The 12,885-nt window shown below is 34.1% G+C and overlaps 1 protein-coding gene across 1 annotated transcript in view; it reads right to left on the bottom strand.

The window, feature by feature from the left end:
- Positions 1-12,545, bottom strand: part of Hook1 (hook microtubule tethering protein 1) — a 58,992-nt gene extending 46,447 nt beyond the window's left edge. The window contains exons 1-3 of the mRNA XM_026382482.2: positions 12,483-12,545; positions 7,403-7,488; positions 1,366-1,438 (exon numbers count right to left, since the gene is read on the bottom strand). Coding sequence (XP_026238267.1) covers positions 1,366-1,438; positions 7,403-7,488; positions 12,483-12,545 — 222 coding nt within the window. The remainder of the gene's footprint in view (positions 1-1,365; positions 1,439-7,402; positions 7,489-12,482) is intronic.
- Positions 12,546-12,885: the final 340 nt, after the last annotated feature.

Genomic DNA, 12,885 nt, shown 5'->3' with positions numbered 1-12,885 from the left:
AAAAGAGAAATCACAAGGGAAATTACCAAATATTTTACACTGAATGAAAATCAGAACATAGTACATTAAAATGCATACGATTTGGCTTAAGCAATGTTTAGTATTTGGGGAGGAAAGGGCCTAAAATTTAATATTTAAGCTTCCACTTAACAAAGCAAGAAAAAGGAGAACATATGTTAAGTAGAAGAAAGGAAATAAGAAAGATCAAATAGAAAATGAATTAAATAGAAAACAGTTATTTGAAAAACAAAACTGAAAAACATTAAGACATTAAGGAGAAAATTTTTAAAACATACTAATTTTAGCAAAGAAAGATCATGCATCATTTAAAGATCATGGTCATTAGCATATTATTAGCATAGTAGTTAGGAACAGTTTTTAGAGAGGTGTGGGATAGCCACTGAGCTATATATACATATAAAAGACCAAGCTATACCACTAAAATAAAAATATAAAGCTAAAGGTTAAAATGTTTTTATTACATTCCCAATCCTGTTACTTTTTTATTTATTTTGAGACAGTCTCACTAAGTTGCTGACGCTAGTCTTGAGCTTGCAATCCTCCTGTCTTAGCCTCTCAACTTGCTGGGATTACAGGTGCATGCCACCATGCCCAGCTTGTTTAAAACAATTATATGCCAACAAATAAAACAATTTATGTGAAACATATACCGTATAAGACACAAAACTGAGAAAAGAAAAATGGTTTTTAAAATAGAAAATCATTTTTTCAGTTTCTACTAAGATTAAATACACTTATAAAATTTAGCAATTCCACTCAAGAATTTTCCCAAGAAAAATTAAAATGTTTGTAAGCAAAGACTAATATGTGAATATTCACTGCAGTTATAATCTTAATAGCTAAAATCCCAAACAATTCAAACATCCATCAACAGGTGAAGAGCTAAATAAACTGTGATGACATCAAAGTAAAAAAATAGTATACACACTCAAAAAAACTAATATAGGCAATATGAACGAGGGAATGAGTCTCAAAAACATAACGAGTCAAAGAAACCAGGCACAAATAGTACACATTCTATGGTTACATTTATGTGGAATTCTAGAAATGAACTCTATAGTTACAAAAGCAGATAGCAGATCTGTAGCTATTTGGGGCCAGACATAGGGTAAGGAGGTGAAGATTAAGTGGGAAGAAATCTAAGTGCATATTTTTATTTAATCGAAATGCTTTATATTTAATTATGATGATAGTTACATGACAGCATATGTGTGTCCAAAATTCAAGCTATAAACAATAAAATGCACTCACAAGTTAATTTTTTAAAAAGGATTTAGTCAAGTTTTGTGCAAATTTTAGGACCACCATTTAGAATAAGGTGTTACTCCCATTTATTCTTCATACCTTTATTCTCCAGTTGTCCCCAACATCCTCTTTAATTCGGCTTAACCAAGATTCATTGAACCAAGCTATATCACTAAAACAAAAATATAAAAGCTAAAGGTTAAAATGCTTTTATTACATGAAAAATACCAAACTGATCAGAGAACTTAACTTTACAGCTTAAAATTTATTCTTCATGCCATCAGGAAAGGTTTAAATGAACCCAATAAATTTTCTGTGATTCTAAAGAATTTCACACTAAATTATTTAAGTCATTGACACCTTAAATTTAACAAACATGTACTAAACATTTTATACGAGGCCCTGCTAACAGGAAGGTCTAAAATACCGCCCATGAAGGGTAAAAAGAAAATAAACATTTTAATGAGTGAGTACTACATATTAAGCACAACTGTGCTTGATGTTCTTCCATGTTATTTTATTCAAACATCACAGTAACTTGGCAAAGGACATATTATTTTTCTCAGACTTCCTATTCAGGGAATTGAGGATGAGAGAGGGAAAGTAATTTGCCATAGGTGACTAGTACATGGTGAAGCACAAAATGAAGCTATTTGAGTGAAAAAGGAATAAAATGAATTTAACTGAGGAATCTACAAACAAATTTAGCTTTAATTAGGAGTAAAGTTATGCATTGATATTGAAGGTAAAGACAAATAACTGCTATGCAAAAACTATATATTTAATAAGGTTTTAAAGAAAACATTTGACTGCATATAATGAACTATTTGTAATTATATTAACAGATTACATTCTAGACAAATATTTGGATCCTTGTTCTGAGCAAGGAGATGAGAGAGATTAATATGAAAATGAATAATTTACTATTTTGACTCAGAAATAATAGCTATTAATGGAAGAAAATAAAGAGCACAAATAATTACACTCAAGGAAGAATAAGATAAAGACTAACAGTTTAAGCTATAATATCACAGAATGTTAGTGCTAAAGAGATCTTAAAAGTCTCATCTAAATTTTTACTTGATGGACGGTTTAGCTATAATATAAGGGGAAAAAAAGAGGTTCTTTCCCAAAGTTGCGTCTTAAATTTCAATATGCAAAACTGAAAACTTTTAGCACTGTGCTTAGCCTTTCTGAAATCATTCTGCTTTATGTGTTCTAGTAGAGAACATACCACTTTCATGCAATAAACAAAAAAATGGCTTCACCATTTTCACCTCATTCATTTGGGATTTGTAACTATTTTGAGTAAATTTATGTTAGTTTTAATCAACTTTTTCCAAATGCCAAAACTACAATTACCAAAACAGCTTAGCTAAAAATAAAATTATGAACTGCTAACCAGGTATTTATTTGAAATGACTAAATTTAATGAATCATATTATTTTCCTTTTCATTAGACTAAGTAATAAAAACGTCCTAGAAAAAAAGACCAGCTGTGATGAACAATTTTATGTGTTAACTTGGCTGGACCACCATACTCAGAAATTTGGTCAATCTTTGATGATGTGAATTTATTTTTCAGATAAGACTAACATTTAAAATCAGTAGACTAAGTAAAGCATATTATCCTCCATAATTTAAGTGGGTCTTATCCAATCAGTGGAGGGCCTCAAGAAACACTTCAAGACAGAGCAAATTCTGCCAGCAGACTGACTAATGACTCTGGCTGTTCTTCTCCAGGTCTCCAGTCTGCTGATTTACTGCACAGATTTTGGACATGCAAGTCTTTGCAAAATATTAAAATAAATATTTGTGTATGTGTTTGTGTGTTTGTTTGTATATACTCATGCACATGCACACAGACATCTACCTCATTGGTCCTGCTTCTCTGTAGAACCCTGACTATAAACCTCTTTCACACACACACACACACACACACACACACACACACACACATCTAAGTATGTGATTTTACGCTGTAATAGTTTTAGAAATTGAACTTAAAGATTATCTATTCTTGTTATCTAGCTTTTTCAAAATAATCATCCTTTTATCTTACATTTTTCCATGTCCTTTCCATTCCAAATCATCTCTATCCTTTAGAAATACTTCCAAATTTCTCCATAAGAATAAATTTCCTACTTTCTTTCTTACACGCAAATTCACACCTTTTCAAACAATTATGATGGCAGCCACTATGAAACTTGATATTCAACCTCAGAAATCTTTGGAAATAACTGATATAACTTTTCTTTCTTTCTCCTCCTCCTCCTCTTTTTTGTTTTGCTTTGCCACATCTGTATACCTCTTGTCCCCCTAACAATGAACTGCTTTTCTTATATTTCTTAGAACTTCAAAGCCATTCAAGGAACACCAAATAAGAAAGGGAATAAATGACTAAGTAAAATGTAATCCAGTTATTTTCTAATAAAACTAAGTTTTAAAAAACACTACATAATTTTTAACTCCACCCACGATATTTGTCTTCAACAATTTTATTAACTAAATTCAGATAGTAATTAATATCTAACTGGTTACTATAAATAATAGTTGTGTCCCTAAATGAATACCCTGAGACTATTTTTTCTTCAATAATCAAAAAACCTTCTGTGATTATCAATACAGCAAAATGTGATCTGTATTTTGGACACACACATATGAACTTTCATTTTGTTAATACTCCAAATTAAAAACCTATCAAAAGGGGTTCAAGATACTTGATATCAAGTATTAAAGCTGATTAAGAGCAATGATTTTGGAGTCCAACCAAACTGATACAAATCCTAGCTTTGCAGATTTTCTCATTATTTGACTTTCCAAAATTCAATGACACTTCTCTACACCTCTGTTGTCTTGTATAAGCTGAGGATAAAAATAATATCTACCCCATAGAATTCTAAAAGTTTAATGAAATAATCTATCTAATGGGGTATAATGGGGTATATAATGATGTATTTAGTAATTACTAAGATTTGGTTATCACGTTGTATCACATTAAATGCTCAAATATTTTCTGAATGAACAAATAAATGCTTGATGATTAAGGTTTTTAAATATTAAACATTCTTTTTCACTCCTCTCTCTTGCAAAAAATATCCAAAGACAATAGTAACAAGCATAGAGGTTATCTGGTTCCTTAAGTGAAAAACTAAGCCGTTCTTTTTGGGTAGTGGCATGCATTCTTCACACTTCTTGGAGGTAGTACCATGTCCCCCAAAAAGATATGTTTAAGCTCTAACCTCTGGTATCTGTGAACATGACCTTATATGAAAATAGCATCTTCAAAGGTGTAATCAAGCTAATTGAAATCATGATGAATTTGGATGGGTCCCAAACCAATATGACTGTTGCTCTTATGAGAGAAGAGACACAAATGCAGGCATGGTGGGAAGATGGCTACCTGAAGACAGAGCAGAGGTTGAAGTTATGCTGTCACCAACCAAGGAATGCCTGAGACTACCAGAAGCTGGACTGGAAGGAAAGATCTGCTAGAGGCTTTTCAGGGAGCATGGCCCAGCTAATACTTTTAGTCCTTTAAGGTTCTAGAACTATGCAAGAATTAATTTTGGTTGTTGTTTGGCTTTTTTTTTTTTTTAATTTTGGTTGTTTTAAGACACCCCATTTGTGGTACTTTGTTATGGCAGCCGAAAAAAACTAATACCACTGTAGTTACAGTTTTTCTTCACGTGTTTTTTAAATAATAGAAGCTTCCACAGGCATTTTTAAAAGATAGATACTTACTATATATTCAAACTCAGGATAATAATTAAGAAACTGAAGAACCCTAGTAACAACTCCCTGACTCCTCATATCTAAGTCTTCATAGCCTGAACACCACTTTTCAAGAGTTTATTATTTAGAAGCATATCTAGATATAATAATATCTATATATAATAATATCTATCTAATATGCCTAAAGGCTCACCATAAATAATTATAATTTTGCTACCTCTTTAAAAAGCAGAATTTCTCTTCTCACTTTCAGTAACAACCTTTATTGTGATTTGATGAGTCACCAATAACATCTGTTACAAATTGTAAAATATAAAGTACTTTGCAACGTTCAAAGAAATATTATAAAATTAGCCCTCTGAACAGGGATATTGATACTGTGATCCAACCAAGGGAAGATGTATGCTTTAAGTCTCACTACTCAGCATTCAGGCTTCTGAAAAGCTCCAAAATGGAAAGGGGTATAAAATATCCCCTGAATGATAAGGCTTAGACATGTAACATATAAAAACAGGTTAAAAAAAAAAGCAAAAACAAACAAACAACATCAACAAAAAGAGAGATTTAGGCGTAAGTGTATTTTACTGGTCATTTGTAAATGAATAAAGAAAGTTGTATGGTTGGCTGACTTATTCTTCTTGCAGAAAGCTATTAGAAGACAGTAAGAGATAAAAGAGAACAAGAAAAAGCAGACAGCATATTGGCAGTAACAGCAGAACCCAACAGGTTGTAGGGAAAAAAATGAATTGTTGACAAAAGATACAGTTTAGATTTTATTTACCTGATGCAATGCTAAAGAGGACGGGAGGTCAAAGAGGCATATACATCAAATCATGGTTAAAAAAAAATAGGTCTCTTCTATTATTTCATGACATAAATCTAATAGAGCTATCAAAAGCTTCCAATAATACAGAAATGACATCTTTGGGGGCTAGGGTTGTAGCTCAGTGGTTGAGCGCTTGCCTCCCATGTGTGAGGCACTGGGTTTGATCCTCAGCACCACATAAAAATAAATAAATAAATGAAACAAAGATAATGTGTCCATCTACAACTAACAAACAAAAGAAAGAAAGAAAGAAAGAAAGAAAGAAAGAAAGAAAGAAAGAAAGAAAGGAAGGACATCTTTGGATGGCACTGTGGAAATAAGTAAACACTAGTCTTACGTTCATACCAACCACAATATATCTCACAAAGAGGAATCAAGGTGTATATTCTAACAACAAAAAACAATGATGATTTTCCAAAATCATCAAGAAAGGACCATGTTGAGATTGTTGACTCTGACCAGTTAAATAATTTTAAAATCAACCAGGATATAAATAAAATATTTAAGAAATATTTTGCAGGAGAGGTAAGACATATTTTATAATGACTGCTACTCTCTTTCCATTGTCCAAAACGTTAAGTATTTATCTTTCAAAATGTTTATTTTGGGTTAACTCTAAAATCTGTATGTTCACATAAGATTATTCTGAAGATTCCAAATAACTAGGATTTTAATATCATTTAAGTTGCTTTTCTGAGAAAGGCAGAGTTTTTGCAAACCCATTAATGTGAATTACAGCAAACCTTTATAAGATGGTAGTAATGATTAAATAAATAATAACTGACAATAAAACAATACAGCAGAGATAGAATTCTGATCTCAAAGTAAGCTGATATAAAGTCATCATGTTCATCAATTAATAAATTATGAGTACAGAATTGATCCTATCTGTCCTAGTAAGAGTTCAAAGTATACACTGAACCCTTATTTTGGCAAATATTAGGAAATTTTGATATAATTATATAAGTGGATCTAGTTCACACAGAATCACTTTATTAGTTGAGGATGCCCAAAATCTGTGACTTCAGATTTCACTCATACATTATTTTACTATTGAAATAAAAATAAAAACTCAGAAATAAATAAAAATATTAATAAAAACTCATTGCTCATAGATTTTAAAGTTTAATATTTTTAAATACAGTATTTTATGTTTCAGTAATCTCTATGATAACAATTTCCATAAACTGAAACTTTAAAATGTTAATATCACAAGTTTAAGGAATATCATAAGCAAATATATCATTAGTTTAGTCTTTTTCTTTTATAGTTATTATTAATTTGCAAACAAGTCCAGAACAAGTTTAAAATAAGATCTCTTGAATAAAGAATGTTAATCGTTTATTTAGTTAAGATGTATCTCCATGAATAAGCAAGAAGTAAACTGTTCAAACTGTTAAACTTTTCAAACCTGGCAAACTGTTCTCTGGTTTTAAAGATTCCTTGGTACCATAGGTCTGAATACATCATCAAACAGGATAAAATTTCAATAATCTTTAGAATAAGTCTAGGTGTTTGCTCTTCCTTAGTATTGGATTTCCAATTCTTTTCAGGCAAAGTTTGATCACTACTCACATTTGATGAAGAACTTGTGCCATGGCAACTCCATTAGTCAGCTGTTTAACATCTTGACAAGGTGAGGCAGTCTTGAATGTCTGCAGCTAAAATGACATAAAGCAAATGACATTACTGCTTCATTATCCCTATAGAATAGTGTTATAGAATAAACAGAAAACAGCTAAACATTGTCTTTTTATTTAAAAACAGACCCTGCCAATCAAATGAAGCTATATTAATAGATTTCTATGGGTATATAATATTTTTATAAATATAAACACTTAACATTTCATAAAATCATGCCTAATATAGTAAAGGATGCATTCACGCCATGTGTAAGTAATTCAGAGCTTCTGAATAATACAAAGCCAGTTGCACAACTCTAGTCTTTAATCTGTTTTCAGGAGAATATCAGAAAAAGAACTTTTAAGATAACACAACACTCATGAGTTAAAAACTTTACTTATATCATTTGATAGGAAAACACAGGCTAGAAATGTCAAGCCTAAAACTATTTACAGTTTATTCATAAACTCTGAAATAAAATAGGACTTCTTATTATCAATAATTAGCATTATAGCATGAGGGATCAAGGGCCCATCCACCATGACAAGTTTTTCCATCCAGTTTGGTTTTAGATATGACTAATTTTTCAAATGTATTAACTTTTCTGTGTACTAAACATTAATACACATATTAAAAAGAGAAGTAGAATGATGACATTTTTTCACAAAAGCAAATACAAGATAGAAAAATATTCAGAAAGCAATTTATAACAAAGCTAAGATGGATAATATGCTTTCTAGAAATCTAATCATATTATGAAACTTTTCTCCACACACATTCATCTCCTTCACTATTCACTTGTAATTTCCTAAGTTTACCAATTTAACTACTATAAACCAACAGAATTCTCTCCCAACCATAATTCACCAAAAGAGGCTCTATGTTTTCTGAGGTACTACAAGTCTGTCTCTATTACTCTAATACAATGACACAAGCAGATAAAGACAGCCACAGTTACTTTTGAAGTACACAGAGACACTTTACTGAGTTTCTACTCTATAAGATACTGTGGTACAGGATGGGGTTACAAAAGAAAATCACCGTTTTCTACACTTAAAGTAGTTTCAGTCAAGAATTAAGGTGAGAAGGAAAAGATGGAAATCATTTTCAGATAATGTTTCATGATTTCAGTATACACAAAATGTTTTTAAATAAAACAAAAATAAACTAATCTAATTCGGGTCTGCATTTAGAAAAGAATTCTTAGAGAAGATTCATAATGGAAGGACATGAGGACTGAATACAATATTTTCTAAGTAAAGAAAGGGCTTCAGGAAGGAGCTTTAGGACGTAGGAATATAATAAAACTATAGATACATGAGAAGCAATGGTATTTTTAGGGAACATGTATTTGTAGTACAAAGGAGGACAGAAATGGGCAACAATCAAAGGGTTAAAGAAACAGCAGAAGTCAGGATGCAAGAGGGGTCATGATAAGAAACTTGGGACTTATTTTATCCTTAGTTGCATCATCTTAACAGTTTCTCTCACAAGATGGTTGGTAAAATTAAATGAAATAGCAAACATACTTAGATATTGGCTAGCACAAATAATAAGCTCATAGCTGTTAGTGCACTTAGGTATGAGTTAGGGTTTCTTAAAGTGTGGGGGTCTAGGACAAATATTTATCAGAATCTATAGACATATTAAATCAGATGATTCCTAAGTGATTCTTATGCATGTCAATTTTTGAAAACATTCTCTGGTTGATGAAAAATAATTGAGAGTACTAAGGAAGACAGTGACATCTTTTATATATTTTGGAGAACTATCATAGTAACTCAAAGCAGCTTTATTCTCTGGTCAAGGAGATCAGTTCCTGCAACGGTCCTGTTAATAAAATGGAGAGCAATGCATAAAGAAATAAGTGTAATGTTGACTTAGAGAAAGAGGGAACAGGATGAACACATGAAATATCTGCTACATAAAATCAGAAAAATTTTGCAATAGAGTTATCTATTATGAATATAACCCACAGGACTTAAGGCTATCTTTAAAAGGAAAATAAACCATAGCTCCCATTTTTCAAATTTCCTACTTACACACTAGCTTTTAATTGTAAATTAAAACTCAAATCATTAACTTTTTACAAAATATATATGATTCATGATTTTAAAAGGACAATTTCAGAGGCACAGAATATTAGGCAAAATAGTAAAGAGATATAAAAATGAAATATATATGCTAAGGAGTTGCCTCCTTGCCCTCTATGTTAGATTAAGATCAGTTTCTCTGCCTTATTGCCATGAACACTGGGGTGTCTCCTGGAAGTTCTGAAAATAGCTGCAAAGTAAGTAAATAACAGAGAATATAATTTCATTTGGCTAAATTGAAAGACTTTATAATGAAGAACAGTGAATGAATTTAAAAGTGCAGTGGGTGGAGTAAGGCCGAAGCAGAGGGACAAAAGTGAATGCATCCTTTTTCACAGGACTCTTCACAGGGTTAAAGAAGCAAAAGTCTCTTTAATAAGTGACCCAAAAAGGACAGAGTAGGCTTCCACAGGTGTCCATCATAAAATACAAAATTCTAGCAAATAACTACCTTGCTTTCTTTGACATTTCCAAATAAAGCAAATAATAAGAAATGTAAAAATAATGTGAATTATTGTTCCTGAGCTGCTTTAATATAAACATCACAGAAACTGAGTTTTCACAACTGACAGCCAAGAAAAGCTCAATCTTAAATCAACTTCGTCTTCATATTTTCCTCCTTTAACTACTCATTTCAGCAAGATTGATTAGTAATCTACTTATTTTGCACTTTTTTCCCCCTTCATCTGCTTGACAAAATGTACAAGAACCAAGAGAATCATTTGAAACGTGTGGTCCAATGCCCTACTATTACTGGTGAATGTAAAGCCCAAATACAAGAAATAAATTTCCAACATCACAGAAATAATGTTTTGAAATAAAACAAAAGTAAACTAATCTAATTAGTTTACTAATTAGCAAAATCAAAGTCAACTTCGTGCAAATACTTCTTCAAACTCACACATTTCTTCCATTATGCAAATAATGCCCACATTTATTCTTTATCCCTGAATTTTCTGCTAAGGAGCAGTACATTTCTAAGAAATATTTCAAGAAGAGTTCCAAATCATAAAATACAACCCTTCAAAAATTATCAAAAGAGGCACCCCTTTGCCTAACCAAATTTTCTTGATGATTTCTCTGATTCTATTAACATTAGCTCCACTGCTCTAGTACTAAAAGAATGATTACTCCCAAAGTTCTTCACTGTCATGATATGGTCCTATCATATGGTGTTTTTTTTTTCTTTTACTATATATATTCCAATACTTCTCCTTAACACATACCATTACTTATTAGCACATTAGGAGGCCAGGGATATCCTGACAAATGTGAATCTTCTTTTAACTCCCTTCAATTTATAGCCAAATGAGACATTACTGTTAGATGGCACTGTCATCTACAATTTCTTGTTTGTTTTATAATATTTTTTTTCAAATTTTAAAGAATTTTGCCTTCCGTTGTAATTATACACAGCTTTGCCTACTGATCCAATTAAAAATGATATATGCCTTCCTCAGAGCTTTATACTAAGTAGGAAGTCAATAAATTAAAAGAATATATACAGTCACATAACAAAATATCACAATACAGTTCAAGAAAATCCTGTAGTTCACCACCTCACATTGAAGTCGATGACATCATAAAGACAAAGATTACTATTTCAGTCAGATGATGTTTAGAGCACAATGGAACAGATTAGGAAACACCCTTTAATTAGCCACTTGTTTTAATAAAACATATCATCAAAAGTAATGTTGCCTTACTTCATGACAGTCTCAAATATAGCACCCAAATCTCCTATTTTAAATGAAAACACAGATTAACCATTAGCAAACTGCTTTTAATTCAGAAACCTGAGATATTTGCATTCTACTTATTTACTTCCAGCATGCAATTGCTTTAAATTATAGTTATTTCCAATAGACTTCATACACTTCCAGAAAGCTTTCAGATTAAGATGAGTTTCTCTGCCTTTCAGATTTCTCAATACTTTGGGATTACATGCATTAAAAGATGGCTAAGGAATCTCATCAACAGATTAAGGCCTCCTGGTCCAGTCTGTTTACATACCATTCTGCACACGTTCCCTGGCACACAACTGAACAACTGGTTTGGGGGTGAGCATCATCAACATCACCTTGTCAGCCATCAAGCACCATCCTTGCTGAAAATGGGCTAAGAACTCTACCATGATATCAGTTCTCTGATGATATCTAAGCAGCTCCAAGTGATAAGATAATTTGTTCACTGGAATATTATAAAATCTGGAAATAAATCCTACTTCTCGAAAGCCAGCACAACTGAACACAAATCGTAAACACGGATAAATTACACACGGAAATGACAAATCCTTTCCTTTAAAGAAAATGCTATTTGGACAGGGAGAGGGCCCAGTGAGAAAAAAAAAGGGGGGGGGGAGGAGCTACTCTCCCAAGACAGCTTTTTCTCCACACTGGAAATAACACGGAAATATCTTTTAAGCGGCTTCTAGAAAATCTAACGCCCTAGAGCCCTAAAGCTGCACCAATCCAGGAGCTAAAACAGCTAGCCACCTGCGTCTAACCAGAACAAGGTGGTTAGGGGTGGAGGTTGGGTCAGGTCTTCACTCCCAAGCAATGCAAAGGTCCCCAAAGGAAGGCTACCAATCAGAGGGGTCAGGAGAGTAGGTTAACCAGAAAGTTCAGGGCTTGGGGTGTGGGTCAGGCAGGGAGGAAAACAGAGGGAAGAGGTAAGGGGATGGGCAGGGCTCCTGTCAAAGCTGCCAGGGCCACCATCCAGATTGTACCCTCTGGCCAGACCCTCAGAGCTTCCTTCACCCACATCGCTGGACACAAACACACGCACCCACACACCTGCCATGCGCCGCAGGTGGCACTCTCGAGGTCAAGGGCGACAAGCAGTGCGGAAGGCTGGGCACCTGGCCACGAGCTGATGGCCCGCGCTCCTCCACAGACTCACCTGCGGAGAGCCAGGCCCCTCGGCCCCTTCACACTCACCCAGATAATGAGGCTGTCGCAGAGCGGCAGCTCGTGATGCGGCAGCGGCTGCGCCTCCTCCATGGCCGGGACGAAGTCGACTACGCCTCTGACTACGATACCTCCCTCCTCCCGGGCTCCTCCCGGAGCCGGCGTCGACGACCTGCTCGCCGGCCAGGAAAGCTTGGTAGCCAGGCCCCGCGCCGCTCACGCGCGAAACCTCACGCTGCCGACGTCGCCGGCGTGACCCCCTCCCCACCGCCCCCGCCAGGCTCCCGCGTTCGCCCCCTCCCCCGTCGAGGTCCCGGCGGCGCGACTCGACACCTGAGCCCCGCCCCCCGCCCCGCCCCCTCACCCTCCTTCCTGCCCGCTTCTGCACACCTCTCCTAGCCGCACTGAGTGACCTGGGCGCACACCAGTCACA

The sequence above is a fragment of the Urocitellus parryii genome, chromosome 11 (assembly GCF_045843805.1).
Source record: "Urocitellus parryii isolate mUroPar1 chromosome 11, mUroPar1.hap1, whole genome shotgun sequence".
Taxonomy (NCBI): Eukaryota; Metazoa; Chordata; class Mammalia; order Rodentia; family Sciuridae; genus Urocitellus; species Urocitellus parryii.
Note: the sequence above shows the minus strand (reverse complement) of the source record. Positions and strands in the feature narration are given on the sequence as shown.